This window comes from Crinia signifera, chromosome 6 (genome assembly GCF_055691185.1).
Source record: "Crinia signifera chromosome 6, ASM5569118v1, whole genome shotgun sequence".
Lineage (NCBI taxonomy): Eukaryota > Metazoa > Chordata > Amphibia > Anura > Myobatrachidae > Crinia > Crinia signifera.
The window spans coordinates 161,490,712-161,518,007 of NC_139222.1; the positions used below are offsets into that span (position 1 = coordinate 161,490,712).

Below are 27,296 nucleotides of genomic sequence, written 5' to 3' on the forward strand. Positions count from 1 at the left end.
TGTATGGGACCTGGTGACTTGTTCTGGCACAGACACTACTTAGATGGAGTACTCCAGTTACACACAGTAACAATTATACATTCTGTCCTGTGTCTGAACAGTGCTTAAACATTCTCCTGAGCTTACACTTAAACACACTTCTTAAGTTCCTAACATTGGTACGGACTAAGGGGACCATTTACTATGGATCGCATATTCCGTGTGATCTAGGTGGGATTTTACCACCCAGGATTGCATTGTAATATGTTATCCTAACAGCGGGATGTACCTATGGAATTACTGGATTATTTTAATAAATAAATTTGTTTTATAACAGGGAACCAGCCTGTCAGACCATTCCTTCAAAGGCCATTCCAAACACGTGGCTGTGCACTCAACGGTGCAGAGGAATGCCTCAGTGTTGTCAGTTGGGTAAGCTTTGGTAGCCTCCCCTGCTCTTGCCCAACTTTTCTCAGCTCAGGATCCTTCAGGATTTACACGGTCAGCATTCTATCAACATGCTGAGCACCAGGATATTGACTACATTCTGGCACAGATACCACTTCAAGTCATCTGTTATACATGATCCCCACAATCACCAACCACCTATTACACACGGTTTTACAATACAATACAAATTTATTGTCATCAACAAAAAGTTTTTCCATAGATGAAAATACATTGTAAATAAAAGACACTAATGCAATCAGATAATTAGAGACTGTATTGCAAGGTGCTGTCTTAGCAGCTGTGTATGAGGTTTGGTGAACAGCGCTGGGTTTCACTGAATAATAGTATTACATACACATTTATATTACCACAATAAGTAGTATTAGATATAAAAGAGGACTAATAAAACAAATCAATTCACAAATAAAACATTGTTTACATATAAAATACTATTGTTTGTATTGCGGGAGAGCACGGCTTCTTTGGATAGTTGAAGTATGCAGGTGAGAGGGTCAGGGGTGTGATATTTGGAGGCTGGAATTGAACGATCATAGCACAGTCAATCAAGCTCACTTGTGAGTTGTCAAGGTAGAAAATGGTCTATTTTGGTTGGCCCAGGCATAAGTGAGAGTTCTGTTGTAATTCCCAGCAATAGGGGTTGGTACATACATTTAACATGCAGACAGTGGTTGGAAGAAAGATATTATACAATTTATTTGTGCATGCCCTCAATCTTCCAAAACTTTTCTGTGACATAAGCTTATCAAAAAGCTCTTGAAAAGATGGAACAGGTCCCGAAAAATAATCCCTTGATCTATAAAAGATCATGAATGGATGGTAACCATACTCCTATGATTGTACTTGCAATACCTACAATTTGCTCTAAAGCAAAGAATTCCCTAGCAGAACAGTTGCCAAACCAGACAATAATACCAATGGTCTACGCCATGGGTCTTCAACCTGTGGCCCTCCAGATGTTGTGAAACTACATGTTCCAACATGCATTGCCACATTCTTTCCAATAAGAGAATGCCAAAACTGTCAGGGCATGCTGAGACATGTAGTTCCACAACATCTGGAGGGCCACAGTTTGAAGACCCATGGCCTATGCACACCTGCAGCCCTAAGATGCTTTTAGAAAAAGAGACGTTGTTGAGATCTTTTAATTTGTGATGTGATATATTTCCATACCACGACAGGTCCGCCTTCGGGATGCAGGTCAAATCCCGATGGCCGAAATCCCGACACTTTCTCCCTCCGTGGGTGTCCACGACACCCATAGAGGGAGAATAAAATAGTGTGCCGAGCGTAGGGGGGGGGGGGGGGGGGGGGGGGTTAATCATCCCACTGATGTCCACAGTTCTCCTGATTTCTTTGGATTACAACAACTGTATGGGATACCTGCATTATTCCTAATATCCAATACATAAGGAGAAGACGCCCAATAGGGAGGTAATTGAACCCTCAATAAGGGAACTTTGGGACTCTATCATCGCCCTGTTCTGGTCCACAAATATCGCCAGAAAACATCGGCTGGTAATACACATCATCATATAACCATTTATCATTTCAAAACAAGCCATTCTATATGGAACTCTACATTATATGATTAATACATCTGTGATTTTTCCATTGCTCATCAGCACTATATATGATTTTAGCATTCTTTGTATGTCCAATGTATTTTTTATATGTAAACATTAAATTGTCTTTTTAAATTGAGAACCATCTGGTCTACATATTGGTTCAGCCAGCGCTGGCACACTTTCCATTTTTTTACTTCTACATTTGTTTGGGTTTGACAACCCAGTGCCAGTAGCTGTTGATAGCGCACCACCAATAGCTTTCTTTGCTACTGAAATTTACCAGTGATTTGCAATTTTTTCTGATCTTCACATTGGATATTCAGATCTGGAAATGCCCATACACCACCTAATTGTAATCTCTATAGCAGTAGTATGTCAAAATGGTCATAAAAATGACCATAGTTATGGATTAGTAGAAGCTTGATGCAATTGCCAAGTGTCAGCATACTCAGGGTTTTTAAGCAACCCAATACTTTCTGGGCTTCACAAATAGTATAGACCAGGCATGTCCAACGTTGGCCCTCCAGGTGTTTTGAAACTACACATCCCAGCATGCTTTGCAATAGTTTTAGCATTCTAATAGCAAAACTGAGGCAAAGCATGCTGGGATGTGTTGTTTCACAACATCTGGAGGGCCAACGTTGGACATGCCTGGTATAGACTATAAATTAAGAATTATCCTACCCTTTTAGCTCATATGACAGCAATGAACCAGTCACACGATGAGCAGTCTTCTGAAGCCATGAGAGCATTTTTCCAATGAGTTGGTAAATCCCTGATTTTACAATAGCTTGAGGTTAGTGCTCCACTTTTGGAGTTTTCATTTTAATCTGCGTACATTTTACGCTCTGAAATTTGCACTGCAGAAAATAAATATGTTATTGGCAATAAGGAGCTAATAGCAATTAAGCTCACATGAACTGAACAGCAACATTTTCTAGAAGTTATGGTCTATACAGACAGGGGCAGACTAGATGGACATTGTTATCTGTTGTCAAATTCTATGCTGCAGACCATAAAAACGGTCTTTAACACCAACTGCAGACCCCATCCTTCTACACACTTCAGTTGCATCTGTTGGTAAGGATGGCATCTGCAGGGGTTTCTTGATAATATGCTTATGGAGGTAGATTATTAAAATTATATTTTTTTTCTACAAACAGCGACAGTTCACTTATTTATACAATTAAGTTTCAAGGTGAGGCCTCCATGGCTTGGACTTGTTTTCCCATTACATCCAATAGATAAATTAGTATGTTTGAGATCTGGGCAAATTAGAGGCCAAGTCAACATCTTGAACTCTTTATAGTTTTCCTTAATCCATTCCTGAACAATGTTATCCTGCTGAAAGAGGACACTTCTGAAGAAGGATTTACTTCCGAAACATGTTATGAGGATGCCATCACACTGACGGGAGGATATCATACCATCAAGTTTATCCAAGCCTGTGCGTTGTTGCATATCATTGCTACCTGGGACCCACCATCTTTGAGCACCTAGCGCAGCGCACCCCTCACACATAGTGAGATAAACATCTGAATACCCCTTGCTTTATTTTTAATGCATGTTATTGTTCCTGCTGTATTGTTGTTCTGCACTTGCACTTTATGTGTAATAGTTTGAAGTTAAAGTTTTTATCTGGTAAATATACTCCCTAAAATGGGTCCAGATTTCCTATACATATCATCTGTGAGTCCTATGCGCCATTCTGCAGACCACCTTTCTGTCTTGACTTCCAAAAGAGTGGGTGTTGCTCTTCCTTTTGGTCAGCAGAGGGCTGCCTGAGACCTCACAGTAAATAGTGCGCACTTATACCACCTAATCTTATTGTAAGAAAGAGGACACTGCCAATTTGGGAGTATCGATGCCTATCATGAAGAGGTCTACTTGATCTGCAAAATTGTTTAGGTAGGTGGTATGTATCACAGTAACATAAACATGAATGGCAGTCACCTAAAAAGAAACCTTTACATTAATATTTTCATCTCATTTCTTGTAAGTACGGTACGCAACACTTGGATTTTGATAAGAATTTACGGACAATAAAGATACCTTGATAAATTTAATCAAAACACATTCTATGTGAGTTAGGGTATGCCACTGTTGGATTTTGGTGGAGGGGACACTTCATGGTGATCACTGAACACAAAGATACCGTTACGTATCTAGCACAAATTCACTTACCTGTGAGTGGGGTATACCCATCCTATTTTATCCTAAAAAAATATTTCGATTTAATTCAGAACTTCCAACAATACAACACATTGTTTCTTTTAAATATATTTTATTCTATACACAGTGGGATGGTATATCCTCTGGAAGAAAGGAGAGTACGGATAGAATGACAATTCAGGAGTACCTGCTAGAGAAAAAACTCAACACAAAAAGGAACGTATTGTATATCATCTCTTTATTCAGCGCATATAATCTCTGTTTTTTTATGGCTTGAACCAAGAAGTAGGCCTGGATTAACCTGGGCATAAATCCTACTGGTGATGATTTGCACACATCCTACAATAGTAGGATTATACATGCTGGTAATTGCATCTTTAATGCTCTTTTACAAAAACACAAAAATATTTTTTTTTCCCCAGCACTGAAATAGAGAAAATACACCATATTTACACATTCAGTTAAAAAATATTTTTCTTTTAAAAACAATGATTAAGACATAAGCATAATTTAAAATACATCTATTTAACTCTTTGCTTACCAAAAACACCATCATTGCAACAGCAGCTAAGTAGTATTTACTTTCACATTTGCCCATTATAACAACGGTGGGTATAAATAAAAATAAGGCACAAACCTGCAAGAACTGCAGTAAGGGGTGCCGGGTAGTTTTATTGGTTAGTGTGCAGTTTAATAAAGGTAAAACCACTCCTCTATTCACATGTATCAACGCCTAACAATAATTTTTACATATAAATCTTTCTTTCTTTGCCCGGCATAATCCAGTATGAATTGTATAATCCATATGGTGTAACAAACGGACTGCTTGATGAAAGGCATGCAACCAAAAGTAACCTCTGGTAAGCTAGGCAGCCAATTAAGAGCAGTCTTTTACATGGCTAACCAAGTCGGAGAGCTTTTTTGTATCACTGAGTGAGCCATCCATTTGTAGACCACTCCTTATTCTTTACATTCAACATGTTAACTACATTGGACAGCCCACAATTGGTATAGCAGTTATTACTATTTCCCTTGAGCAGGCATTCCTTAGGAAGACAGAGTTGGGATGGTTTAGTTAAATGCAGCAGCTTAGGCAATCACTGGTAAAATTACGTACAGGTCTCCCTGATCAACCATCTAGTCTAAAAGCAATGTCTTTTTCTACCTTTAAATAAAGCTTGTTAGCATCCACAGAATGATGGGAAATGTAGTTCTCGGTGTCAAACCATTTAAATATGAACATGCTCTCTGCCCAACTGAAAACTCGGACAAACAGATGTTACTAGCAAATCTAAAACACACATACCCCCCTACTGACAACTCTCACCTCTCCCACACTGACAACTCCACACACATATTCCCATTCATTGTTCCCCTTACAACTGGCAAGTCTCTCACACACCACCTCCCTCACACACATTCACTGACAGCACACATACACAAACTGCACCTCCACACTAACAACTGTCACAGGCTTCACGGGACATGGGCTCACCATGGTGTCCCAGTGGCAGCAGATCCTGGCTAACAATACAGTTTAAACAGCTGGTGGCCATCAGGGCACAGAGCGGTTACAAGCCAGCCAGGGACAACTTTTGCAGCAGTTTGGGGGACTGATTACCCCACCTCCCACAATCTGACCCTTACTGTATGGGGGTCACGGCGTTTGCACACTGCCAAGCCTCCAAATCTCAGGAGAAGTAATCCCTTAATATGAAATTGGAAACTGAATGATATGTGAAGCGTTTTGCAAACCACATACTAATCCACCCCTTAGTATATTCCACCCCAGGATAAAATTGATCTTTCAAGTATTGGGTAATGATTGATTATTGTTGTTGAATTCACTTCCACAAATATGAAGATATTGCCCAATTCCGTCAAACCCATATAGTAGAATACTAAACCTGTAAAACAAAACTGTTGATTAAAATGGACCTGTTTTATCAATACCAAATATAGTCCACATTTTGTTTCCATGAGTGGCGTGGTTTGTGGTTTATCATTTACGTATGTTAATATTGGTCACAGTCATCTGAAGATGTATAATTCAGGATTAATTTAAATAGTAAAGCCCCCCCCCCCCATGCGATACCTCAACAACTATTGGCTGGAGAGCTGCTAGGCGAGCCCAATCATGGCTGTGGAATATGACAGATCCTGTGGCAGCCATGACGATCCCTGAGTCTGATGCACATGGGACCGCATATCGAATTGGAGGTAAATCACATCCAATATGGCACACTTCACACAATTTATCGAGCCGATGGGTACAAATCGTGCGAAAAAGGGCCATATCGCACTAGTGTATGGGAACCGAAAGCAATTTACAGTATATTTAAGTTGTCTTTGAAATGTAGTCAAGGAAGGCACTATTGTCGTTAAAATGTCCTATACTACAACAAGTCCACTTGATCTTTTTCATCTGTATTTTGTGGACCATTCACCTTTGTGGATCTTCACAGCTCCTACCCGGTACTATATTCCAAATAGAGAAATCCCTGCATGCTTTCAGAAGTCCTGTAGGGAGAGAACTAGCTCTCATTACCGTTGGTATAGATTCATGATCCCTCTCTCATGCAGTTTTTTCCATAAGTACTTTTCCAAAATCATGTCATGGTTGGCATAGAAGTAAAGTGGTGTCTTCTGTTTTTCATAGTAATGGTCTGAGAAATGCATGAAGTTATCAGTGATGAACCCATATGCATCGACCTGTGAAGGAGAAATGCTATAAGCATGAATGGCAAGGCAATGAATCAGCCACAGGAAAGAGACATTATGGCGATCCCTTACCTGGTCACAGCTATGTAGTGCACTCAACAACATCAGGGCCCCAGTACTTGGCATGTACAAACTGGCGTACACAGATTTTAATAGATCGGACTTCAAGAAACTGTAGGACGGAGAATTCAGAATGAAACTAAAGTAGCATACAGGATAAATATAAAAAATGTGATAGGATACAGGGAGAACAGTGAGAGCGGATAAAACCTAGTAAGATTTCTCTCTCTCTTTTACATGGAGCTATCTTTAGTTCAAAATGGAGCAGTTCATACCATCACATTAGCCCTAACCTCCTGCCAATTGTCAAAGCACCTAATTTGCTGTATTGTGAGATTACGGATTAGATTGGCCAAAGGGCTTTTGACAAAAAAACAAGGGGTCTAGGAGTAAAAAAAAAAAACTAATGGATTCAGTTTACAAGCAATACCTTTATAGAAGATAGCTAAAAACCTGCAACAGGAATATAATACTTCTCTTCATATTTCGATTACATAATGATTAGACCAGGAAGGAACGTAATAAGGAGAAATGAAACCAGCTTAGCATAAAAATGTATTACCGGTCTTTTGTGTACAGTAGAAAGTCAGGATGGAGAAGTTTGAATTTCTTGGCAGTTGCCTCAGGACCAAAATAGACAGACGGCCTTTGAGGGGAACAAGGGAATCAGTTAATTATAAGATCATTTACATGCCCACCCATTTGTTATTACAATGTCAGTATACCGTCCGCACTTACTTGTCTCCTTTATCGAAACCACTAGGAACAGTAACCCCTGCAATGCTGGAGCGTAGCATTATATAGTCCCTTAGATTAGAGGGTATAAAAATGTAGCGAAGTCCCTATAATGAAGTAGGGTATGAAAAGGGTAGGTTAGAAATGAAAGGCCAGTTCATTGAACTTTTAGATGCAGTACAGATGTGTCCACATACATCTAGTCTCCATGCGATACAGGTCGCGTATATACACACATACAATCCATACAATGGCGGCACTCGTGAAAGACAAATCAGGAAACGGCTATGCAGTCAACGTTTTAAAGTTTAATAATACTTTTTCATCAGATCCTGATGAAGATGTATTATTAAACCTCGAAACGTTGACTGCATAGCCGTTTCCGGATTTGTCTTTCGCCGAGTGCCGCCATTGTATGGATTGTATGTGTGTATATAAACCCAACGCGTTTTGTCAATATATGAATTCATCATGATAATGCTCCAGTAATCATATCATTGTAATACAACCACACTACTGAGCACACCTTTGGTGGTCTATTGTATTGGAGTTTGAATAGCCCGTATATTATATGTCTAACTTTGGATGATTACTGTAGCATTATCATAGATTGCAAGAACTACCCCTGATGAAGTCATATATTGACGAAACGTGTTGGGTTTTAGGTTTACTGTGAAAAAATTCCATCTACGCTCAAAAAAGTGGCAAAAAAACTGTAACAGAACATCTGCCATCAAGTGAAATTTTATCAACTTTTTTATGAAAATAAATACACTCAAGGGCTTTGGGACTTTTTATTATTATTGTTGAGTGCCAATCAAGGCTATATCTTAATAAAACCAGACCCCAGGGTGCCATCTCACCATTGTTGTGTATATATATATATATATATATATATATATATATATATATATATATATATATATATATATATATATATATATATATAGGCTCTATATGACACCATGTGTACTGCTGGACGTCTTTTTTGCGACTATTTCAGTTAAATAGTGTTTTAATTGCCAAGCGGTATCTATCACGTCTATATTTATTGAGTGACTTCCACTGTATCTGCATAAGAAATGGAACATTACAGTGCGTTCCTAGAAAATAGTGTAACGTATCATTTCATACAGACACACATTGAATATAGAAATGCTGCATATCACTTTACAATGGAGAAAAAAAAAAGAGATGGGGTGGAGAAATTTGGGTGCACTCAGAAAATGACTCAAGAAGACATCCAACTGATTTTTCACACTTTTTAAAAAATATAACTTCTAATAAGTTTGTTTTAAAAAAGAGGTGTACTGATTACACCCTCTAAAAAAGACAGTATTGGAAAAGATGTGCAGTAAGATTAGAAAAAGTGATTTAAACGTTTTTTTTGGGGGGTGTAGAAACTCAAAAGGTTTTAAAGCATGTGTAATCCTTCATTTCTCCACTATTATTTTATTGTATAGGATGTCTTTCCTGAATAGACAGATTTTGAGCAGTCTCCTATGCTGTCCTTATGTTATTAAAACATGTAGCAGTCTCTGATATTTTTTATGTACTGTGTGGATTCTATTTATGACACTTGGTTACTTTTTGTTCATCCAAAGTGTTTAAATCAATACATTGTATCAGTTACAATTTTTTAACCTGCAAAGTTACTAAGCCCGCACTGTCCTCCTATATTGACTGCAGACAGTCAATTTATTAATTGGCAGGATATAGGAGGAACTGGCAGATTGGCAATGTATAATTAGGGCTTATTTCTCTTATGACTGCATTCCATACTTATTGGTGAACAGTGTGTGATTTCAAGCAGTCTAATTATTTGCTTTCAAGTAATAGATAAAGTATTTCTTTCAAGTGTAGTATGTGCCCGAACTGTATAACAGTTTGTCTGGAATTAAAAACCCTACCCCTCGAAGAAATGCTGCATATCACTGTAATCAGCAGAAGCTGCTTGTAGGTCGTATTCCCATTGTTGTACAAATAATAATAAAAAAGTCACAATAAGACACTGGGCGCTATTGATTTGTGCCATGGTGCAACTAAGAGAGATGAGTAACGCCAAAGGAAGCTAAATGTATGTGGATTAATTTTCAATGAATCAGAAACAAACAGAATATTTAGCATAAAAAAAAGCATTTAGCATGCCATTATCTTAATTTGAAAATGTGTTTTGAGGTTATAAAAGAAAAACAAAAGAAAAGAAAGAAACTGGGGCATCAGTAACCCTTTGAGGGCCAACGTTGCTTTTTTCGGGCGCAATATTTAACTAAACTTCAATAAATTGACTTCAGATTATTTGCCGGCAATAACTAAAGTGATTCATATTCCTCGGCTACAGCCCTGGCATTTTTAGCAGATATTTTGCACATCTCTCACAGCAACGTTGGCACTCAAAGGATTAAATGATACATGTATAACTAATTAAGGGGAGATTTTTTTCAAAGCTTGTTAAAGAATTTGCTCTTGTCATTTTTTTTAGGCACACATTGTAAAATTAGTTAGGAGCTGATTGGTTTGTATTTCCTCTCCCTCCACTTGATCTCTTGTTTTGAGAACTATGCCCCTAAGAGTCTAAGGTAGTCTTTTATTATTAAAGCCCCTGCTTATCATCATTATACATATTTTATGCCTTAGCACCCAAAATAGTTTTTAAAGATGTCACCTAATATAAAGAGGAAGAGACACTCTTGGGGCTGACGGAAGGTTTGACCTATGTGTGATTGTTTAACTTAGAATAGGTAGTCCCAGTGGCGGAACTCTGGGGGACAATGGAGGCTCCTGCCACCTGACACCAAGCAATGAAGGGGGAACTTCCCCTCTGCTAATGTTTCCCAGCACCTGAAGCTGTGCCATTTTCAGTTTCGAAGCACTGGCCGCCATACTATTTTCAGCGCCAGTGCCTGTCAGCACCACGCGAGTGAGGATGAGAGGCTCTGTCCCCTGTCTATGCTTGCTCTCTACTGTTCTGCTCACAGTCTTTGGGTAGCACGGCCAAGCACATTTAATCGCACAGCAGCATGTTACTGGCCAGGAACCTGCTGGGCACTTGACCCCAGGTCACTGCTGGGTCTCCTGCCTTGATCACTATTTTTCCCTGTGCCTGGACCTGCCGCTGAAAAATATCCCCACAACATGATGGTACCACCACTATGCCTCACTGTAGGTATTGTCCTGTTGAGGAGCGGTGCCTGGTTTCCTCCCAAAATGTCTGTCATTAACGACAAAAAGACCAGAGAATTTTGTTTCTCATGGTCTGGGAGTCCTTCAGGTGCATTTTGGCAAACTCCAGGCAGGTGGCCATGTGTCTTTTACTAAAGGAGAGGCTTCCATCTGGCAGCTATACCATACAGGCCTGATTTTTGGATTGCTGCAGAGATGGTAGTCCTTCTGGAAGGCTCTCCTCAGGAGGTATGCTGTAGTTCTGACAGAGTGACCATCAGTTCTTGGTCACTTCCCTGACTAGGGCCCTTCTTCCCCACTCAGTTTAGACAGCCGTCCAGCATTATGAAGAGTCCTGGTGTTTCCGAATTTCTTCCATTTATGGATGATGGGAGGCCCCTGTGCTCATTGGGATCTTCAAAGCAGCAGATTTTTTTTGTACCCTTTCAAAGATTTGTGCCACAAGACAATTCCATCTCTGAGGTCTACAGACAATTCCTTTGACTTCATGCTTGGTTTGTGCTCTGACATGCACTGGTGTGGGACCTGATATAGGGGGTTATTCTAGTTCACTCGGAAAGGCACGATCACTCTCTAATGGACAAAACCATATGCACTGCAGGTGGGGCTGATGTAACATGTGCCGAGAGAGCACTATCTTGTCTCCCGGCAACTTTAAAGAAGTTACACCATTGGGTAGTCTTGCACATGTTCACAAAAGTAACATGCTTGTGCATCTGACACTTGCACCTTGTGACATTGTGTATATTCTACTATCAGAAAACAAATATAAATTTTTTTTTGAATGAACCTCAACTGGTGAAATTATATTTTAAGTAGCCAGGGATTCTATACTGTCCCATAAACTATTAATTATTATAAATTATATACTGTCCACTCCATAAATCTGAGAAATGTAAGTGTTAGATGTATGTAACATGCCCTTACATGCATAGGCGTGCGCAAGGGGGGTGCCGGGGGTGCACAGGCACCTCCTAATCATAGCTGAGGGATGGGGCTTTCCAACGAGCCCAGCCCCGTGTCTCTAGCCCCCTGGGAACCGGAGATACTGCCAGGCAAAGCTGGAACGTTTTCCCTATAGAATAACATGGGACCCGCTAATTCCGACCCCCACCCAGTTCAATGGCTGCCAGTTCCCCCTTCGGCATCACTGAAGCTCGAGGTTGATTTCAGTCGAACCCAAATCGCTGGGCCTTCAATCTGATACCAGGCGGATCCATATGGATTATTTGATTCCAGGGATATTGAGGTTAAACCGTTTTTTTTTTTTTGTATGTGTGTGTGTGTGTATACTATGTGTGCGGGCGGGCATTTGCCCCTGGGCACTTGGGGTACAAGTGTCCCGTGCCCGCCACAGCCTCCTTCCCTTTTGAGCGGCTGACCAGGTAAAGTAGCTTCAGTGTGCGGCGTGCAGCATCCGGCCAGCGGCTCAAAAGGGAAGGAGGCTGCGGCTCCGGTGGGCATCTTATAAGAAGAGTGCACAGCGCTACCCGGAAGTGCGGATTCACGGGAGCGCTGGTGTGCAATGCGCACCCCCAGCAATGAGCATGAAACTCCCCTTGTCAACGAGCATTTAACCACCCCCTTCCCAGGGAGCATGTGACTCCTGGCAAAGAACATTTCACATCCCCCCCCCATGGCATAATCTGTAATGGCCATCACAGTCTGAGGCGTAACGTGTAATGGGCATCATGGTGTGAGGCGTAACATGTAATGGGAATTACACGTACAACGTGTAATGGGCATTATGGAATGTGGTATACTATGTAATGGCTGTGTGATGTGTAATATGCATGTAAGTATGTGTTAATTTTTGGCGCGCGCCTTCGACGTGCACAGTCCCTATTGTCCCTGTTTTAATAATATTTTTTTTAAGCCCTAACATTATTTGTAATGGTCATTACGGTGTGTGGCATGTGTGATGGGCATTATTGTGCGTGACATTATGTCTAGTGTGTTTCATTATGTGTAATAATAGGAGATGATGAACACGCCCAGTAGATAGTGATGGACACGCCCCCTCCAATGGTGCACCCCCTAATAAAACAGGCTGCGCACGCCTATGCTTACATGTAATCACCACATAACCATATCTGTAATGTGGCCACAATCGGTCAGATCGGACGGGCTTGGTTGTTCAGCAATGAAGCAAATGGTGGCTAATGTCTAATAATGGTGTGCTGCTAACCTGCACAGCACCATAATGGATAATCAATTGATTTAGCAGGTTTTAGTTGATGGGCCTAACCTAATTGTGGTATACATTGTTTGTAGTACTGCGTTGTTGCATATAGTGCACCCTAAGCTGCAGCAAGACTGGCATGCTGCGGCTGTTTATACATTTTACAAAGCGGGAGCGTGTCGCTCCTGTTTTCTAGGTGTGCCAAGGTCATATTTTGCATTTCCTAAGGCAGAATTTCTTGCCCTGGCTGCCTCAATTCCCTGAGGGTTACTCATGTGGCCGATGTTCATCTTTGGACACAGCAGTGGACCATATACATAGAAACATAGAATTTGACGGCAGATCAGAACAATTTGGCCCATCTAGTCTGCCCCTTTTTTTAAAACATGTTACCTCAAACCATATTTGATCCTTATTTTTTAGTAAGGATATCAATATGCCTATCCCAAGCATGTTTAACTTACTCTATTTAACTGTACCACCTCTGATGGGAAAGGCTACCCTTTCTGTGAAGTAATTCTTCCTCAGATTTCCCCTGAATCTTCCTCCCTCTAGTGTCAGTGCATGTCCTCGTGTTCTGCTGCTCCTCTTCCTGTGAAGAATGTCTCCCACCTGTACCTTGTTAAAGCCCTTGATACAGTATATTTGACAATTTCTATCATGTCCCCCCTTTCCCTTCTCTGCTCTAAACTATAACTATTGAGATCTTTTAGTTTTTACTGGTACGTGGTATAGCGCACACATTTTACGCAGCACTTTACAGAGAATATTAGAACATTCACATTAGTCCCTGCCCCAGTGGAGCTTACAATCTATATTCCCTACCACTAGGGTGACCCTTTAATCCGGGACACATATTAATTACACAGGTTCTGTGGCAGTTTAAAACCAGGTGAAAGCAAGCCACAGAACCTGTGTAATTAATATGTGTCCCGGATTAAAGGGATGAGTTGGTCACCCTACCTACCACATGTACATGCACACACACATTCATTCTTGGATTAATTTTGTTGGAATCCAATTTACATATTTTGGGATTGTGGGAGGAACCGGAGTACTCAGAGTAAACCCACGCAAGCACGGGGAGAATAGAATATACAAACCCTGCACAGTTTGGGCCATGGCGGAAATCAATCCCATGACCTCAGTGCTATGAGGAAGAGATGCTAACCATTACACTGTCCGTGCTGCCCCATGTACTATGTTCATCTCTGAATCAGGCTCAATGTACGGCGCCAGCTCATGGAACGGAGAGCATTTGGGAAATCTATTAATTCTTCATGACTTTCACTGTACTTAACAAATGTGGTTGGGGACAAATAATACATGATTTTGTATTACCTGCAGAAGAAGCTCACTTATTGCATTCCTTTACATTCTCCCATTGCATTTGTGGCCTGTGAGACTGAGCTTGACTGGTTACATCACTTCACATCAATTTATGTGCATTGCCAATTTTCTATTCTTACCTGCCCTTTTGGTGTCTCATTGTAGCCAAACTTTCCATAAGCAATCAGTGAATTCTTCATGGTATTGACGGTGAAGCCATAAAATGAGGTTTTGGTACCTACATCTTCCTCAAAGCCTTTTATTACTGCCCCATTCAGCCTGAGCAGTCATTGGAACATAAAACAGGAGATAAAATTATGGGGAGATATTTAGAAGGGGGATAAAAACACAGCTAACACAGTCTGTTGTAAAATATCTTTACATCCTCCATTGCACTTATTTTCAAAGGCCCAAAATGTTAGCCCCAATCAAAACATAATACGAGATCTTCCTGCATGAACACCGCTTATTAGTACTTGAATTTAAATCTCATGTCAGTTCATCCTCATACCTGAAAACATAGTCATGCTGGTCTATCTCTTTCCCTTTGCGTGACCCATTCAGAATGCCACCATTCCCAATCACAGCACAGCGTATGCATCCTTTTGGGGTCTGCCAGTCAAACAGTTGATGGTTTGCAGAATCATTGAGCAGCTTTACTGTGGAGACAACATCTAGGACAGTAGAAACCAGACAGTTTGTCAGAAGCCTGTTTTCTCAGTAACTTGCGCATAACAAGTTTTCAACAATTATGATTTCTTGTAGATTCTATTAGATTGTGAAAAGATAAAAAAACAAAAAATGCATGCAGGATAAGATACAAATATAGTGAATTGCAGGCAGACTGACCACTTATATTCCCTGAAGGTGGGGAATTTCATATGGATACAAGCAGTAGAATATAATATATTTATAGTATTTATTGTGGCAGGGAAAGCATACTTCCATATGAAGGTAATGTGGAGGATCCAGTACAGGTTTTGGAGCAGCAGCAGCAGGGAAACTGATGTGATCAGGGTTGGGCTGATTAGCAGCACCTGTGATTTCCGGATATAAAAGTGTTTCTAGGGCAGAGGGTCAATGTTCTGATGGTGGAATAGCCACCCAGGTGGGGAGTGCGGGGTACAGTAGGGACCACTGGAACATTGTGAGGAGTTTGAACTATGCTGTGACGTCTGTATGCTGCAATGCTGTAACTGGGCTTGCCTATGCTGTTTAACTGGTATGCTGTTAACCTGCTACAAAATAAAGACCAAGGGGGGGAAATTACTAAATTTGAATGGGAATACATGTATTCATACCCATTTGATGTGAATTACGGCAGGTAAATTATCTTTTGCTAATTTGCCATCAGCCAAATATTTATATATGGCAAGGTCAGCCGAATTCGGCTTTACAAATACATCATCCATAAAATATGGTTGCATATGGCCACAAGCACCTGGCTCTTGGCCCAGTCCTGGTTCCCAAAATACGGGGTACAAAACAAGTAGGAGTCACCATATTTTAGCAACCTGCACCAGGATCAAAGAGCCAGAAGTGTCATGCCATAGCTGGGGGACATTTTTTACAAAAGGTCTTCCGGCCAAAACATGATCATCCTGGCTGGCCAACACTGGCTGGGTCCCTGGGGATGCCCCAATAAAGAGATCCCCTCCTCCAGGGGAACCCCGGCTCGGGTTGAAGCCCAGGGCTGTCCCCGTCAAAGTATTATGTATGTTAAGTCCCAGCAAGCCTCTCCAAAATAAATCACACACAATAATAAAAGTAAAACTTTAACACATACACCCCACACACACACACATCCATCTTTACCTATAGGGTCCCCCGTAGGCCGGTCCTCTTCTCCAGTAGAAATCCTGTGAAAAATAATACTCACCATCCCCTCCGACGCAGATCGCATCCTCTTTGTTCCATGTAGGAATCCACAGGTTAAAAAAAAACAAAAAAAACACACTGACCCGGCTCCAAACAGACCTTAGGAGCCACAAGCGTGTTTACAATTGCAGCTCTGCCCTGAGACTGAGGGATTCCCCATTGACTTCAATCACCGTGTCCTCCCTCTTCCAATCAGAAGTGGGCTTTGGCAGATCTCTGCGGCTAATTGGCTGTGCGCGCCTCCATTGACACCCAGGTCATAAATTGTTGCAAAATGAATACATATACTGAAGACATTGGCAAGGATAATAATAATGATTTTTATTTAAAATAATAATGCGCCTTTTACACCAATTACAGCATTGCAGACCTTTGGCATTCTAGCTGTTAATATGTTAAGGTGATCACCCCACACTTCCTGAAACACATCCCACAAGTTGGGTTGACTTGAAGGGCACTTATTGTGTACCATACGGTCAAGCTGCTCACACAAAAGCTCAATGGGGTTGAGATCTGGTGACTGAGCTGGCCACTCCTTTACAGACAGAATAGCAGCTGCCTGCTTCTTCCCTAAATAGTTCTGGCATAATTTGGAGGAGGAAAACAGATCCAATCCAGCTCTGTTCACATGGTATGGCATGGCGTTGCAAAATGGAGTAATACTCTTTCTTATTCAAAAGCAGCACCAAAGCATCACATTACCTCCACCAATGCTTGACGGAAGGCGTCAGGCACTCTTCCAGCATCTTTTCACTTGTTCTGCGTCTAACAAAATGTTATTTTGTGTGATTCAAAAACTTCTAACTTCGATTTGTCTGTCCAGAACACTTTTTTCCAATCTTTCTCTGTCCATATTAATCTTTTGCTTTTATTGGCCTGTCACATATATGGCTTTTTCTTTATCACTCTGCCTAGAAGGCCAGCATCCTGGGGTCACCTCTTCACTGTAGACGTTGACACTGGCATTTGCGGGCACCATTCAATGAAGCTGCCAGTTGAGGACCTGTGAGGTGTTTATTTCTCAAACTAGAGACTAATGTACTTGTCTTCTTGTAAACCGGGGCCTCCTACTTCTCTTTATACTCTGATTAGAGCCTATGGGCCTTATTCTAGTTCACTCTTTCTGACAAAATCCTTCTTAGATGGACAAAACCATGTGCACTGCAGGGGGGCAGATGTAAAATGTGCAGAGAGAATTAGATTTGGGTGAGTTATTTTGTTTCTGTGCAGGGTAAATACTGGCTGCTTTATTTTTACACTGCAATATAGAGCTCACTTTGAAGTAAAACCCCACCCAAATCTAATTATCTCTGCACAAGTTACATCTGCCCCACCTGCAGTGCACATGGTTTTGTCCATCTAAGAAGGATTTTGTCAGAAAGAGTTAACTAGAATAAGATCCTATGTGTGCTGTTCTCTGAAGGGAGTAGTACACACTGTTGTAGGCAAGTTCAGTTTCTTGGCAATTTCTCACATGGAATGGCTTTAATTTCAAAGTACAAGAATAGACTGTTAAGTTTCACACAAAAGTTCTCTTTTTCTGCCCATTTTGAGAGTACAATCGAACCCACAAATGTGATGCTCCGGATACTCAACTAGCTCAAAGAAAGCTATTTAAGCTAAGGAAGCTACAGTATTTTATAGCTTTTCTAACTAGCAAATCCATTTTCAGCTTCTATACACCTATGTAGACATTCCTTTAAAAAACAGACGTTTGCAGCTAGTAGTCATTTACTACATTAACAATGTATAGAGGGTAATTTAATGTTATCTTCATTGAAAAAAACAGTGCTTTTCTTTAAAATAAGGACACTTCTAACTGACCCGAAATTATTGCATCTGCCTCTACATAAATGACAGGTGGTGCACCGACGTAAAGTCCCTAAGCAAGTCATGCAGCCCCCAACTAAAGACTCTTACCATCAAATGCAAACCTTTTTTACTCCCCTCGGGAAATTGCCTCTATTATCCTAGTAGGAGTATACATCCCCCACAACCAAGTCCATAAGAAGCCCAACTTCAGTTGGCCACTCTGATAACGGACACCGAACTTAGACACCCAGACTCACTGCTCATTGTGCTCGGCGACTTCAACTGTGCCAGCCTGAGCCAGGAGCTCCCAAAATACACGCAGCAGGTCTCATGCCACACAAGAGAGGAGCGAACGCTACACCACTGCTACACCACCGTAAAGTCTGCATACCGATCCATCCTCATGCAGCACTGGGTCTCGCTGACCACTGTATACTCCATCTTCTTCCAACATATATCCAGAAGCTAAAGACTGCTAAGCCTGTTATCAAGTCTGTCAAAAAAATAGTCAATCGAGGCAAAAACAAAGCTCGAGGCATACTTTGATTGCACTGACTGGACGGTGTTCGAAGCCTCTGCCTCTGACACAGATGAACTAGACGATGCAGTCACATGCTACATCAGCTTCTGCGAGGACTGGTGTACCAACCAAGCAAATCTGATCCTTCAACAACAAGCCATGGTTCGGTAGCTAGCTCAGGAAACTCCGCCGAGCCAAGGAGGAGGCATACAGCAGTGGGGACAGGGCACAGTACAAAGGAGCCAGGAACTCCTTGACTCGGGGTATCAAACTCGCAAAAAGGGAATATACAAACAAGCTGACGCACAACCTCACAGCAAAAGACCCTGCGGCAGTATGGAAGGGCGTGCAAACCATCACAAATTACAAGAAAGCCCAACTACAGTCTGAAACCAGCCATGAACTTGCAGAAGACCTGAACAAGTTCTACTGCAGATTTAAACAGGCCATACCTCCGCCACTCCATCACAAAGACCACCACTCCCAGGCCCTCCACGTGGACCAAGGCGAGGTAGAAGCAGTACTTTAAAATAATAAAACCTAAGAAGGCTGCAGGAACGGAGGGTGTGTCGCCATCCAGCCTTAGGACCTGTGCAGCTCAGCTCGCCCCCATCTTCACAACGATATTCAACTCCTCCCTGGACTTGTGCAAGTTTCCTGCTCTATCATCATCACGGGCCCAAAGAAAACACCCGCGAAGGACCTAAATGACTTCAGGCCAATTGCACCAACTTCAGTGGCCATGAAAGCATTGAAAAAAGACTAGTACTGAAGCACCTGAGAGAAGTGACCAACTCTGACTTTGACCCCATGCAGTTCGCCTAACGGGCGAAAAGAAGTGTAGAGGATGCGGTCAACCTCGGGCTGCACCATATTTGACAACACCTCGACCACACAGGCACCTATGCGAGAGTCCTATTCGTGGACTTCAGCTCAGCATTTATCACTATCGTCCCTCGGCATCCTGTAGCCAAAACTCCTCTCCTTAGGAGTCCCAGGATCAACATGCTCATGGATAATGGACTTTCTAAAGGCAAGGGAACATGTGGTCAAAGCCTCGTCCAGCACACGAACAATCAGTACTGGAGCCCCCCAAGGATGCGTCCTCTCCCCTCTGCTCTTCTCTTTCTACACAAATTACTTCACCTCAGCTGAGCAGCACAGCTGACTCAGGGAAAATCATCAAATTTGCAGGACACCACTATCATCGGCCTAATCAAGGATGGTGATGAGACCGTGTACAGGCGTGTAGTGGAGAAGTAGACACAGTGGTGCAGCAGCAACAACCTCAATCTAAACCCCACCAAAACAGTTGAGATGGTGGTCGACTACAGGAAAAAAACAAATGCACTGGTCCCGCTAACAATAGCCAACACAGTGGAGTCGCGGGTTGAATCCTTCAAATTCCTAGAAACAACCATGTCCAGTGACCAAAGATGGGGATTAAACATAACCACAAATATCAAAAAGGACCAAAAGCGCCTGTTCTTCCTGAGGCAACTCAGGAAATTCAACATCCCACAAGAGCTGCTGTGCATATTCTACACCGTCATTGTGGAGTCTGTGTTATGTTCCTCAATCTGGTACGGTGGCGCAAGCGAGAATGACAAACAAAAACTGCAGAGGGTAGTGAAGACTGCGGAAAGGATCATAGGGACCAACCTCCCCCCCGATAAGGGATTTTTTCTCATCCAGGGTAAGGAAACATGCTGAGAAGATCGCGAAGGACAAGCTGCATCCCGGTCACAACCTGTTCAGCATCCTACCACCCGGAAGACAGTTCAGGTCTGTCCCCGCCAAAACGTCCAGACCCGCAAGAAGCTTCTTTCCATTAGCCGTCCATCGCCTGAACAATCCAATCAAAGCAAATACAATCCCAATATCAACAGCCAAACAACGTGACCCTACTTGCCGACCTATCCACCATAGTCATAGCTAGAAATGGAATGCATGTAATGTCTCCCCCCCCCCCCTTACCCCTGTTTGATGCTACACTGTAATCCACAAACAATTCCTAGTGTGCACAAGCATACATGACCAATAAAGTTGATTCTATTCTAACATCAGTTAATTATACCAGTGGTCACTATATACAGTACTTCTATCAACCTGTCTAAACCCAGTTGTTTCAAAAGTGACTTGCCATACATTATAGGAGTCAGCTGATGCTCATAATTATTGAGAGTATTTTGATTAACTGTACGTATCTAGGGCATTGGGGATCTTTGCACAGGTGGCGCTGCACTCTATATCTAGCGTCTGTTGACAGGTATACAGGCGATTATTAGGATCACCTACTACATTTGATGACAGCAGCACATAACCTATGAATTACGTCACGTCTCATGCACTGGCTTGGTGGGTATATAAAGGTGGGCAATAGGCCGTATGCACATATTTATTGCGGTCATGGGTAAAAGGGGCAATTATCAGAGTTTCATAAAGGTATTATTACTGGCTTTTTGACAAATGGTGGCAGTAATTCTGAAACAGCAAAGCTGCTGTGGTGAAAAAAATAGCAACACTGCTAATAACTTATGTGGAAACCGTGGAACACCACTTGCCATTGATGTGAGGGCAAACCCGGCTGCGCATGAGGCTTCAAATCGGGATGTGAGTGGCCTCTGGTTGCATGCAGCTTGGTCCACACAATCGCTGTGCATAGCTTCATAGTATAAGACTCCAACATTACTATAAAGCAACCCAACCCTGGTCCTCAAGTACCCCCCCAACAGTGCATGTTTTTCAGGTCATCCAGCAGGTGCACTCATTATTCAGACACATTTTAAAAGATCCACAGGTGGAGCTAATTACGTCACTTGTGTTTCTGTGTGGAGACCTGGAAACCGTGCACTGTTGGGGGTACTTGAGAACCAGGGTTGGGAACCACTGCTATAAAGCATAAAACTTTGCAGCATCGCCACTGCAACCCCCTCATCATTTTCTTCTTATTTCTTATATAGCGCAGCATATTCTGTTGCGCTTTCAAATTTACTTGAACAGCCTACTAAGGGATAGTCAGAATATATATATATATTTGTTTATATTATTGCACGAATTCAGCTTCCTAACATAGGCCCTTATTCTGATTGACGCGGACTTTACCGCGTACTTACGGATCGCGTCTTTATGGCGTCTGCGCATGCGTGGAGAACGCTACGCGCATGTGCCACGCCTTGACTCGGTACCAGTTCGGGCAAATCCCGTCCAAAACTGTTCACCGCTATCAGTCGGGAAATAGGGGCGTATTATGGGCGTCATGCGGAATGACACATGGGCGTAGTTTCAAAGTGGGCAAAACGGGGCGGAAACATGGGCGGACACGGGGGAGTACACTTATGTTGGGGGGCGTACATTCGGAAACCACTCCGAATGCACGCGATCAAAAAGGCCAGAAATGTGCGGTGTCCACAAGTGTACTATTGCTTTGCGGACACCACTCGTTCATGCGGTAGGCGAACGTACGCCTAATGACTACAACCATTAACACCTGAACCCAATAGAATCTACTCCTTTACTCATTACTCACTAATAGGACGCTTGTCAGTGCTTTAATTGAAACCATTGCTGCTTCAAGGAACCCGTACTAAACACCCACATATGCTGTACTTGTCAGACACTTTCAAACTGCTAACAATGGACATGACAGAATATTAATACTAGCAATACACATGTGTATTTGACATGTACTCATGAAACCACACATTTTGGGTAAAGTAAACACATTTATTTATATTCATGTCACAGTCAATGCCAGTGTGATGCAATGACCATAAAATAATACATACAAACAATAAACAACATGGCAGGAATGCCGCAAAATAAATAATAATACAAAACAAATATAATTGCACACAGATGACACCACACCGGCTGATGAGGGGGTGCGTGGGGCCCTCCGGCGACTGGAGCACCATCTGCGGCTCGCTCAAGCAGACCTGCAGGACCTGAAAGACCTGCTTATTTAATTTATAATTTTATATTTTTTTATTTATGTTAATTCTGTGGTTCATTAAATTCTTTATGCAAGTTCACAGTTGTTGGTTTTATTTGCACTTTAAATAGTATATGTGTAGATTGTTTATAATCTTTTACACAGGGTGTAATACAAAGCATTGCACTTACATTGCTGTAAGGGTTAATGTGTGCAATGCATGTGTTAGGCATGCTTGTAAGGATATATTGGCATCTAATTGATTCCAATTCCAAATAAGCAGTTTTTTATGAGGATAGGTAATTGAATAAGTGGGTCATGTGATGTATTGCAGAAGATACTTCATAGTGGGTTGTTTGGCGTAAATACTCCGCTTACGTGCGGTAGCACCGCTTGGCTCCCGTTCGGATGCGGTATTCCCGAGCATACTCTGTAATACTCTGTAATACCGTGCCGAATCGGAGTGTTTCTCCCGCACACGCATGCTTTGTATGTCGTCCGTAAACACGCCCTGTTCTTAAAGAGTGAGTCCGTCCGAATGCGGAGGACACGTGGGCGTTTCGACGGACGATGGCCGCATGCGGCAAAACGCCGTGGCGTGCGGACCGCTCCGTAAGAATGCGGGAATTTCCGCACAGATCAGAATAAGGGCCATAAAGTACACTTCAGTCAGTTAAGTTTCATTAAACCTTCAATGTGCAGCAAAGCTACCCGCGTATCACATGTTTTCCTGGAATACATGTGCTTTTCTATAGCTAAGCCTATTGTCCCCTGGCTATACACCTACATTATCTTGGTTGAGGTGTTCCCTGGGGTTACTGGTAACCTTCCTCAGCTTTTTGCACTTAAACTGCATTTTCATAGCAAACTTCCATGCAGTGTTGTTTTCTGAGCCCTTTAGTTTAATGAAGCTTATACTATAACTGTACATTTTCCCTATGTTTAATGTTTAGCTCACCACTTCTATTTATTCCATGTTGCTGCAGCTGTTCTTAGCAGAACCTATGATGTTATTAGGTATCAGCAGTGTGTGATGGCGGTCAGTCCATATGGTAGATAATGTAATCACATTGAGTGGTGTATTAACAGGTAGAAAATAGGTGAAGGGTAGCACAAGGTTAATTAGTATGTAGCAGGGATACAATGGAGGCATGAAACAGCATGTATACAGTATTTCCAGCCAGGAGCATTTGGGGTTAATGCATGTGGTGTGTGTGCCGTATAGCAGCTAGTGCGCGGATATAGTGTATGCTGGCAGAGTCTTACTGTCATACACATTCTCAGTCATAGAGACACATTCTCTATGATGGAGGATGGAAGAGAGAAGACAAGTGGAGAAGCGCAATAGTGCACTTCGGTCAGGGTAGGAGGTTGCATCTGTGATGCACCTAGGGGTATATTTACTAAGATGGGACTTCTATTTCAGATGGGGTGTTGCTATGGGGCAACCAAACCGGTTCTATCTATTATCTTCTAGAAGGTGCTAAATAACTAAGAAGTAGGTTCTGATTGGTTGCCCATAGTAAATGTACCCCTTAGTCTCCAGGTGGACCAGGCAACCACGGTCAGGGGGGGGAGGCAGAGAGGTGCTCACTACCTTCTCAACAAACTCAATAATTTAAACGTTTATTCCCACTATCCTGTGGTATTAACATGCAAGACCTGCACGTTTAAATCCTGGTGAGAACAGGATAATATTCCTCCACAAAATACTGCGGATGTCAGGTTCTACCAAGATGTCATCCTAAATTCTCTGAACTATACACAGTGCTTTTGGGCTATTTGCATATTAAATAACTGGTTATTCAAGCTTCCTACCATCCCTAAGCGTTGCCGAGGCTTGCCTTTGGATCTAGTCTGCTTCTGTCTGGTTTATATGTACAGTATAAGCTCAGTACAATCAGTACAATTATGTGCCTTCTGTTCAGTGTCCTACTTTGTTAGGCTTCAAATTCTTAATTCTTAATCCTGTTCCATCCCGCACTTGTGACTATTTGCCTTCTGTTCTACTTCGCTGTTGTTCTGGCTTTTATTTGTCCCCTGTCCTTGTCAATTTTGTCTGCTGTATTTGTCCTGTCCTGTAATCCTGTTCTGCATCTGCTGTTTTTTTATTTCTTTTTATTATTTCGGATTATCAATGTACTGCATGGTTGGCAATTGTCCGTAATACTTCTTTATCTTTGTCCTGTAAGAATTCATTTTTGTTTGGTCAAACTGTCTGGGAACGCCAGAACAATGAACAATTATTCCAAAAGAAGCAACTGCTATAGGCCCTAAGAATATGTGAAGCCTGACTCTGTAATTCAATGTTACATTTTAAAAGGTCAGGCATCTCTATTGGTGGGTGAACAGTACATGAGAACATTTGCAAACAATGCAATATTGTCAATGCCCGGAAAAATTATATTGGGCCATATTCAAAGATCCCTGCAGAAGTGCGTGTGTGTCCGGAGGGCTAGGGCAGCTGCGTGATGTCACATGGACATGTGTGAGCGCTCGACTGTGTCTGCAAATGTTTTCAAATGTTTGCGGGGAATATTGTGAGGAGGGACCCAGCGAGTTGGGCATCCTAGCCATGTGCTGGGCAGCCTAGTGCCGAGAGTTGCAGTTTTGTAAAACTGCAACTAAGTCTGAATCAGGCACATAATGCATACACTTGCACTTTTTAAATCTTGCAAAAGATATGGTCAGTGGCCACATCCAGGAGTATGCGGTTGTTAAAACATACGTACAAATCTTCCTGCATGTTGAAAACATCAGAAGAGGCAACATATGACCAGCTGGAACTCGCATCAGCACTGTGTGCCGGTCTTTCTCTGTTGCTTATATCTAGATGTGACCAACTGCTGGTTGTTTTTGGAGACTTCACTATGTTTATTGCTTCATCACTTTAATGGGGAGATGTATCAAGCCTTGGAGAGGCTGTAAATGACAGGAGTCAAGTGGTTGGTATATTATGGTCTCCCCCTCGGTCTATTCTATGTCACGCCCTGATTCTTTGTTGCTGACTTACACAGGGCCTGATTCTGAGTTGGGCAAAACCATGATGCACTGCAGGTGGGGCAGCTTTAAAATGTGCAGTGGGTTAGTAGATGTAGATTTGAAAGAGGTGGGTCTAAAAATGCAGCTTAATTTTTCATTCCCAACTCAGAATGAGGACCATTATATCTCCCAGTGCCTAGGGAATGGTTTCCTCAGTTAACTTGAAAGTGTCCATACTAATTATGGACTTCCGGTGAGGGCTGGGGATGGTCACATGTACATGGAGCTCCCATACTCAGCCCCCGAAGAAGAGATACTCCAGCGCCAATTACCCCAGCGGCAGACGAGGTGCCCCCCTGGCTAGAGATGGACTGCGCCCTGCGACAGGATCATAGGCCACGGCCCCAGCTGCAGATGCGGGAACCCCTCAGGCCAGAGGATCCGCCAACAGAAGAAATCAACCGAGGGAAGTCCTACAGCATGGGAGCAATCCAGCCTGTGGCCCCCGGCAGCAGTTGCAACCTACCCCCCTCTGAAACCCCAAACCCCAGAGGGGAAAATCCCAGCCTGCAGGATCCCCTGGGCAAAATACAGCAGCCCTCACAGGAAGAACCCCTAGAGGAGGAGGAAAGGCTCTTTCCCCTGTCCTCACCTTTCTCCCCTCATTCTGGCCTACCCCACAGCCGTGGTCCCAGCTATGGCCCCCAGACACGCTGGCCACCCCTAACAATTAAAATGGCCTGTGAGGCCTGCTGCTACCTGTAAGTAGCTATGACTAAGCAAGCGCCGCTGATGGCTGCCTAGGAGCTGTGCAGCTCAGCCAAATATGTTCCCCATCTCATACATATCTGTACTGTTACTGATTACTTGTACCTAGCCAAAATATGTACCCCGTGTCTCACATGTTGTGTTCTATATCTGTACTGTTTTACTTGTCTACCTATCTGGCTTGTGCAATCGCCAAGTGCTGCCGCAGAATGGCTGCCCAGGTGCTGTACAGCTCAGTAAATATATGTTCCTCATGTCCTTATCCCTCCTCAGGATACATCTAGTGCATCTCTCTATGGGCGGGATTCTCCAATAACCCCCGCCGCACATCGCCGGCATTCGCATTGTTAATAACATATGCGATTATTAACTCAAAGGCGATGACCGGCGATGTGCAGCGGGTTCCCCCCCTCCCTCCCTGCACCCTTACCCGGCTGTAAGGGCTCAGTTTCCTCCTACCTGCACCCGGAAGCTGTGCAGGGTCACTGTGTCACTGGTCCGGGCAGCACAGCAGGAGGCTGCCCGGACACAGGTGAGGGGAGAGCATCGCGGATCAACGGGGGCGCACGGGGGCGCACGAGGTGGCGGGGGATGCGAAGGGAAGCCCATAGGCTTCCATGGGGTTACCCAATATAGAACTGGCGTAACCCCCGCAGCAAAACCCCGAAAACACGGGTTTTACAGCATTTTTAGTTTGGTGAATCTCGCCATATGTGTCCTATATCTGTACTGTTTTACTTATTTACCTATCTGGCTGTTACAATTACTAAGTGGCGCAAAATAATGGCTGCCCAGGTGCCAGAGGCGTACCTAGATAATTGTGGGCCCCATAGCAAATGTATGTAAGGGCCCCCTATTTAGCAACCAATTGTGATAAATGTATGTAAAACATATACGGTACTTAGACAGCACAGATGGGCCCTCTTCAGCTCTGGGCCCCATAGCAGCTGCACCCCTTGCACCTATGGTAGTGACGTCCTTGCCAGGTGCTGTACAGCTCAGTAA

The 27,296-nt window shown here is 42.7% G+C and overlaps 1 protein-coding gene across 4 annotated transcripts in view; it reads right to left on the bottom strand.

Annotated features, from left to right (window-relative positions):
• Positions 1 to 4,408: 4,408 nt before the first annotated feature.
• ST6GALNAC2 (ST6 N-acetylgalactosaminide alpha-2,6-sialyltransferase 2) overlaps positions 4,409 to 27,296 on the bottom strand; it is a 107,461-nt gene continuing 84,573 nt past the window's right edge. For all 4 annotated transcript variants that reach the window (XM_083147841.1, XM_083147842.1, XM_083147840.1 and 1 more), the window contains 6 exons: positions 14,909 to 15,071; positions 14,538 to 14,676; positions 7,707 to 7,810; positions 7,531 to 7,614; positions 6,981 to 7,080; positions 4,409 to 6,899 (listed from right to left, as the gene is read on the bottom strand). In XM_083147841.1, coding sequence (XP_083003967.1) covers positions 6,732 to 6,899; positions 6,981 to 7,080; positions 7,531 to 7,614; positions 7,707 to 7,810; positions 14,538 to 14,676; positions 14,909 to 15,071 — 758 coding nt within the window. In that variant the 3' untranslated portion in view covers positions 4,409 to 6,731. The remainder of the gene's footprint in view (positions 6,900 to 6,980; positions 7,081 to 7,530; positions 7,615 to 7,706; positions 7,811 to 14,537; positions 14,677 to 14,908; positions 15,072 to 27,296) is intronic.